This window comes from Tupaia chinensis, unplaced genomic scaffold (assembly GCF_000334495.1).
Source record: "Tupaia chinensis unplaced genomic scaffold, TupChi_1.0 Scaffold000279_1, whole genome shotgun sequence".
In the NCBI taxonomy this organism is placed as follows: Eukaryota; Metazoa; Chordata; class Mammalia; order Scandentia; family Tupaiidae; genus Tupaia; species Tupaia belangeri.
The window spans coordinates 1,990,049-1,997,240 of NW_006159762.1; the positions used below are offsets into that span (position 1 = coordinate 1,990,049).

The following is a 7,192-nucleotide window of genomic DNA, read 5'->3' on the forward strand; positions in this document are numbered from 1 at the left end:
TTCTGTCTCTATGTCTCTCTCTGTTTGTCTGGCGAGCGCACATGCCCTATAGCGAAAATCTCTCCAAAAAAAAAAAAAAAAACTATTTGAGGGGGACCAGCAGTTAGTGTAATAGCTATGTCACTGGACTCCCACGTAGTCGACCATGGTTCAAGTCCTGGACCCAGTGGCTTAAACTCATGCCAAGTGTGTGCGTACGTGGCCAAGATCCTGGGAGGAGAATGGAGGAGAAGGGATTGTGGCGTGGCCATCCCCCGTGGGGGGTGATTTCTTGCTTTCTCTCTCTCTGTCTGTCTGGCAAGCGCATGCGCCCTATAGCAAAAACCTCTCAAAAAAAACTATTTGCGGTTATACAGAAATGGAATAGATTATTTCCTTTTCTGCTTTTTAACAATTGGTGAAATAAATACAGAATGATATGAAGAACAAGCAGCATCAAAATTCTAGTCCCATAGGACCAGCAGTTAGCATAATGGCTATGTCGCTGGACTCCCATGTAGTCAACTGTGGTTCGAGTCCCAGACCTGGTGGCTTAAACTCACGCCAGGCATGTGTGTGTGCATGCCCAAGATCCCAAGAGGAGAATGGAGGAGAAGGGATTGCAGCGTGGCCATCCCCCCGGGGGTTGATTTCTCACTTTCTGTCCCTCTGTCTCTCTGTCTCTCTCTGTCTTCCTGACGAGCGCACGTGCCCTATAGCAAAAACCTCTCCAGAAAAAAAAAAAAAAAAAAAAACCAGTCCCACCAGCTACTTCAGTGGACTTTCCATTTGTTACTGCAGACATGTGTGTGCATGTGTGGGGTCTTCACAAAGTTCACAAAAAGTGCACATTATGAGAAAACTGCATGGCTTTCAAAACTTTGCATCAAAATAAACTTGTACTATTTTCTTCTTTTTGGAAATTACGAGAGGACACTTGTACTCACTAGAGAGAGAGAGAGAGAGGAAAAAGCATCCCTCGGTGGGGCATGGTCATGCCACAATCTCTTCATTTCTCCTCCTTTTTTCAAGCTGGGATTTGAGCGCTGGTTGTGGGATCTGGCTTCCTTCACCACTAGGCTATTGGGCCAGCCCATACTTGTACTTTTCTATAAACTGTTGAAGGACTCTGTATGTCTGTGTGTGGGAAGACAAAACCAGGCATGTGAAGGTGGCTGAGACAGCCCCACAATTCCATACCCAGGAGTGGACTCAGATTATCTAACATGCACGTCGTTTGTGACCTTTCACTGTCGTGCAGACAACTTAAAGGATCTCCTTGTGTGTAAACATTTGTGTGTCTCACTGTTTACCCCAATAAATCAGAGGGACTGAGCTTGTCTAAGGCAGGTAATGTGCATTACCAAAATATTACCCAAACACCTGCCCTCAACTGTGTGGGGCGTCCACACAGAAAATTAACACACTTGACACGCCGTTTCCTCCTCACGCCCTCCTCAGTCCCCAGAAAGGCCAGCGCAGTGCTGTGTTCTGTAGTCCACCTGGAGAGGGCAGGCCGAGGGCAGTCATCATACACGGGCACCTCCGTCTCACAGCTGCATGCCTGTAACCACCTGTGTGTTGCTCATCACTACTGTAGTGTCCTGGGGCTGCCATCACCCAGAACAACTGACTGCGAGGCTTGAATAACCGGAAGATACTGTCTCACGGTTCTGAAGGCTAGAAGTCTCCTGAGATCAAGGAGTTAGAGGGCTGGTTCTCTCTGAGGGTTGTTGTGAAGGAGAATCTGCTCCAGGCCTCCTTGGCTTGCAGATAGATGGCCGTCTTCTTCCTATTTCTGTCTGTGTCTCTGTCTCTCTATGATGCATTAGAGAGAGTCTCTCTCCTAGTATCCTGCCCCAGTCTCTCTAGTAGCCAGGACTACAGGCATGCAGTACCATGCCTGGCTGGGAATCGAATCCTGGCTTCCCATGTGGCCTCAACCTGCCCAGCATCAGGGTCAACCAGTGTGCACTACCTTGGCTGGGCTTCCCTGTGTCTTTAATTGTTCCTCTGTTTGTATTTGTGTCCAAATTTCCAATTTATATAAGGACAGCAGTCATATTGGGTTAGGGCCCAACCTCATTTGATCATCTGCAAAGACCCTGTTTCCAAATAAGGTCACCTTCACAGGTACAGGGTTAGGACTTCATGTCTTGGAGGACACAGTTCGTTAACACAAGGGAAAGACGTGGCTTCCAGGGACCAGCAGTTGGCGTAATAGCTACGTTGCTGGACTCCCACATAGTCGACCGCGGTTCGAGTCCTGGACACAGTGGCTTAAACTCATACCAGGCATGTGTGTGTGCGTGCCCAAGATCTCAAGGGGAGAATGGAGAAGGGATTGAGGCATGGCCATCCCGCCCTAGGGAGTGATTTCTCGCTTTCTGTCTCTATCTTTCTGGTGAGTGCACATGCCCTATAGCAAAAACCTCTCCAAAAAAAAAAAGAGGTGGCTTCCAGACCACATGCAGTGCCTCAGCCCTGGTGGGGTTGTAGCTAGGGGTACAGCCTCACCGCTGGTGCTGTGGGGCCATCTGCTGGTGTCCCACCCTTGGACAGGCCTGTGCATTTGCCCACCACACCTTGGGACCCATGTCTGGAGGTGGCTTGTTCTCGAGTGGAGCTTAGGTGCTTTCCTCAGGGACCCTACCAGGACCAAGGTGCCCAGGAAGAGTGGGCCCATTCTCAGTTCTCTTTCAATACCCACCCATTGTCCTGCTCAGGGGTCTGCCCACTGACCGGTACATGTGGAGTGATGCCACGGGACTGCAGGAGTGCACCAAGGCGGGCACGAAGCCCCCTTCCTTGCAGTGGACCTGGGTGAGCCCCGGCAGCCCCTCCCCAGGTTTCTGACTGGTCTGTAGATTGGTGCGGGGAGGTGGGAGGGTGTCCCCATCCTCACTGACCTGCCCCTCCCCAGGTTACTGACTAAACTGGATTTGGGAGAGTCTGTCCTTCCTCCTCACCAGGTTCCTGACTGGTCCTGGATTTGGGGTTGTCCTCATTGATTCCCCTTCCTCGGGTTCCTGACTGATCCTGGATTTTGGCGGCCATTCTGACGGACTCCCCCTCCTTAGGTTTCTGACTGGTCCGTGGACTTCTCCGTTCCTGGGGGCACTGACGCCGAGGGGTGGCAATATGCCAGCGACTTCCCCGCGTAAGCATCTCTCTCAGCATTTGGCCTCATGGGCTGAGGCCCCAAGTGTCAGGGCCCCATGGGTGTGGTCCCTGACCCTCCCTGCCCTGGCAGTGCTGGCCTTACCACTCTGCCAGCTGAGCCCTGACCCCCAGCCCTGGGTATCTCTCCCACAGTCCCTGGGGCCTGGCCGAGGAGCAGATGCCTCATGCCACTTCAGCCGCTGCAGGGTGGGGAGCCCCACCTGTACGCCTGGCCTCAGTGAGTGGTACAGGTGGGATGACCACAGCTCTCTGAAACCCTCGGTTTCATCCTTACTGTGCCAGGGGCAGGTTCTGGGAGAACCCAGAACCAGGCCAGATAACGCGACCCAGCCAGACCTCCAGGGTGGACCTTCCCCTACAACGTTGGGTCCTTGAGTGGACTGAGGGTCCTTATGGGGCCCGGAGAAAGGAGGACTCAGAGCTTCCATAGCCTGAACACCTGGACAGGCAGCTACCATGCCCCAGCCCCAGGGAGGCCCCTCGCCCCAGGACCAGCTCCTAGAGACGCCCTCACTGCCAGGTCCCTGGGGACTGTGGCTCCTACTCCACCAAACCTGCTCCGTGGCTTACACTGTGACTCTGTGCCCTGTAAAGGGGGGTTTTGGAGTGTGGGCAGGATTGCTTTCCAGAAACTTCCGCAAAGTGGTCTTGATTTCACGTTCTCCTTCCTTTTGCAGCTCCTACCATGGGTACAAAACCATGAAGGATTTCGTCAGGAGAAGGTGCTGGGCCAGGTGAGCCGAAGCCACAAGGTCATGGGGTCCCTGCCTTACCCCCACCTCTAGTTGTTTGGGGAGCTGCACCCCATCCCCAGGGACCTCTGGTTCCTTTTGGCTAAATCTTCTGACCTCTGACCTCAGTCCCAAGAGAAGAAATATAGAGGGATAGGTGGGGGTGGGGGTGGGGACAGAATCAAAGTAAATGTCAGCCCAGGAAATGCCTGAGGGCTCCCAATGCTCTCTGGTTTCTGAAGAGTTTGTTTTCAAGAACAAATAGAAATGTCACTGCTGGCTCTGTGACTCTGTTTTAAGCCTGGTAGGGGTGAGGCTTGCTGGGCTGAGAAGGAGCTGCCTATTCACTGGTGCTCAGGGGTCCTGATCCCTCCCTGTCCCTGAGGCTTGGGTGGGGGTCTGCTGTCCTTCTCCAGCTGTAGTAGCCAGGTCAGCCATTCTTGCTCCCTCACGTCCAGAGCAGGTGGCTCCTGAGGTTCATAATCACCCTGCGGTCTCTTGACTGTGTCTCTTTCTGCTGTACAGAAAGTGCAAGCTAGTGACCAGTGGGCCCTGGCTGGAGGTGGCCCCCATCGCCCTGGGAGATGTGTCCATCATCCCGGAGTGCCCGGCCACTAACAGGAATGGGCACAGCGTGGCACTCTGGGCTGTCAGTGACAAAGGAGACGTGCTTTGCCGCCTGGGGGTGTCCGAGCTCAACCCCGCGGTGAGCACCCCATCCTTGCTTCCAAGGCCTCCCGGTCCTGGCAGATCCTTCCCCCAATGAAGACTTGCTGCAGAGTCCTAGAGCCCATGGACTCCGTGGTGCTTGTGGGTCACGAGGCCCTGAGGATAGCTGGCACTGAGGATGCAATTGGCGTGAGGAGCCTGCCACCTTCATGGTCTGGGGGTGGGAGTGTCAGAGAGGCAAGCGCAGGTGACACTGTGGCTCTTTGGCACCAGATCCGTCCTTAGCACCCTTGGTGAGATGTACGTGCTGCTAGTTTTCCTGCTTGAGAAATGAGAAGGCTGAGCCCAGAGGCTCCATGGTGTGCCAAGAGCAGGCCCAGGTCAGGGCCATCAGGGCTGCCCTCGCTGGCCATGCAGGCTCAGGTGCAGGCTCAGGTGCTGAACTCTTCACCCAGCCTGGGCTCATTTCACCTGGGCCCAGGGTCTGCTGGTGTCCCTGGGGTCATTGCGGTGTCTTCCTCCCATCTCCAGGGCTCCTCCTGGCTGCATGTTGGCACTGACCAGCCCTTCGTCTCTGTCTCTATCGGGGCCTGCTACCAGGTGTGGGCCGTGGCAAGAGATGGCTCTGCGTTCTATCGGGGCTCTGTGTCCCCTTCCCAGCCAGCCGGTGAGTGCCACTCTCCAAGATGGGACAGTCAGAGCAAGGAGACACGGTGCTTCTGCTCCTGAGAAAGCTGACTGGCCAGTTTCCTCATATTTGGTTCAGTTTGTCAAGCATTTATTACACAGCTCTGGATCAGGCACTGGACTGAGCTGGGTCCCCCCCAACAGAGGCTGCATCCTCCTCCCACTGTGGGGCTGTGTGCCCCCCTACCCTGAATGCCCCACTCCACAGTGACTGTCTGGAGGGTGGGCCCTGTTGGCTTGTTCTTTGCTGGATGTTTGGCCAGTGTCCAGCATGGGCTAGGTGAGCCCAGGGTGAGGGTTCTCAGCTCCTGAGGCTGGCTCTGCACTGTCCAGGCACCTTCTGTCCATATTGGTAAAATTGGTTCCACCTTCTAGAACCTGCCATGGCCTCTGGAGGGCCCTGGGCGAGGCCAGGGTGTTGAGTGGATGGTAGGACATGGGTCAGCTCCACATGGCCCTTAGCTCACACTGGGCCTGGCCACACATCTGCAGTCCAGCTGGGGATGGAGATGCCATGCCCGCCTGGCCCCTGTGTGCTGTGGAGGTGGCCCAGCATGCTGCAGATGTCTGGCCTCGTGAGTCTGTGTCTCCTTCTGCTCCCTGAGTCAGCTCGCCCTTCACAGGTGACTGCTGGTACCACATCCCATCTCCCCCGAAGCAGAGACTGAAGCAGGTGTCTGTCGGGCAGACATCAGTGTACACCCTGGACGAAAATGGCAAGTCATTTGGAGGCTCAGAGGGGAGGTGTGGGGTCCTCTTGAGCACCCTGGTGGGACAAGTCCCTTGCAAACAGAACGAAAGGAGTCCTCCCTGCTGGGTCTCTCCTTGAGGTGCCCAGAAATGTCTAGGCCTCTCTGTGCCACATTTCCCTGGGGACGGGGAATGAAGCCGTAGGCTCCTGTCACGGTGACTATGGAGGCTGGATGCTGATCTGCAAAAGGTCCTGGCCATCAGAAGGCTGCCCAGGGCCTGGGCCAGGACAGAGCCGGCAGGCCCCACCCAGTGTCTGCCGCTTCCCCCAGGTACCCAAGTTTGGGGGCACCAGCCCCAGATGGCAGAGCCCTACCTGGGCAGAGGGCAGAAGGCAAAGGATAGAGGACAGGGCACTCACGAGAGCTGAGGGCACAGCGCCAAAGCTGGGGTGATGCTCCATGGCGAGACCTGCACTGGGAGTTTCTTCTGGAAGGTTCCACACAGGCCTGTGGTGCAGGAGCTCCCTTGGCAGCTCGTGGCCTGCTCTGGGCATCCCTGACCCGTGTGTCCCCTCAGGCAGGGCTCTCGCCAGTCCCCTTCAGTATGCTGTCGCGGTCACAGATGAGGGAAAGGCTAGGAAAAGGCAGAATCAAGACTGAAGTCTAGAGTGTTCATTCCAGATCCGGATCTCTTTGTATTTGTTTAATAAATTCTTTGTCCTCAGTTTCTAGCTCAGTAAAAGAGGATAGCGATGCCAACCCTGCCCAGCACAATAGGATGATTATGAAGTGCAGGCAAACCCCAGAGTGTGGAAAGGCCAGAGCTGGCTGCGGCCCAGGCCCTCACACTGTGGCTCAGCCAGGGTGCAGAGGGGCCAGGGCCACTGCCAAGACTGATCAGGCCTCCCCAGCTCCTGAAGCTGGTCAAAGCTGGGGCCTGATCTGATCTGGGCCTGGCAGAGCTGGGCTGCACGGGCAGGGTGGGCTTGGGAAGGCCTTTGCATTTGACCCTGGCCGCTTCTCTCCCCAGGGAACCTGTGGTATCGCCAAGGGATCACGCCCAGCTACCCACAGGGCTCCAGCTGGGAGCACGTGTCCAACAATGTGCGCCGAGTGTCCGTGGGGCCTCTGGATCAGGTGTGTGGGGACTCGGAGAGTTGGATACTTGGGCCGCCCTGGTTTCCTCTCTGATCTTCCCCTTCCTGTCCCCAGCAGTGTCACTGCAGCCATGGCTGGGCGCTTCCGTAGGTC

General features: G+C 55.7%; 1 protein-coding gene across 1 annotated transcript in view; it reads left to right on the plus strand.

Annotated features, from left to right (window-relative positions):
• Positions 1 to 7,192, plus strand: part of TECPR1 (tectonin beta-propeller repeat containing 1) — a 41,038-nt gene that overhangs the window by 30,050 nt on the left and 3,796 nt on the right. Inside the window, exons 17-23 of the mRNA XM_006150175.3 lie at positions 2,706 to 2,802; positions 3,060 to 3,139; positions 3,840 to 3,896; positions 4,419 to 4,599; positions 5,094 to 5,229; positions 5,873 to 5,965; positions 6,972 to 7,078. Coding sequence (XP_006150237.1) covers positions 2,706 to 2,802; positions 3,060 to 3,139; positions 3,840 to 3,896; positions 4,419 to 4,599; positions 5,094 to 5,229; positions 5,873 to 5,965; positions 6,972 to 7,078 — 751 coding nt within the window. The remainder of the gene's footprint in view (positions 1 to 2,705; positions 2,803 to 3,059; positions 3,140 to 3,839; positions 3,897 to 4,418; positions 4,600 to 5,093; positions 5,230 to 5,872; positions 5,966 to 6,971; positions 7,079 to 7,192) is intronic.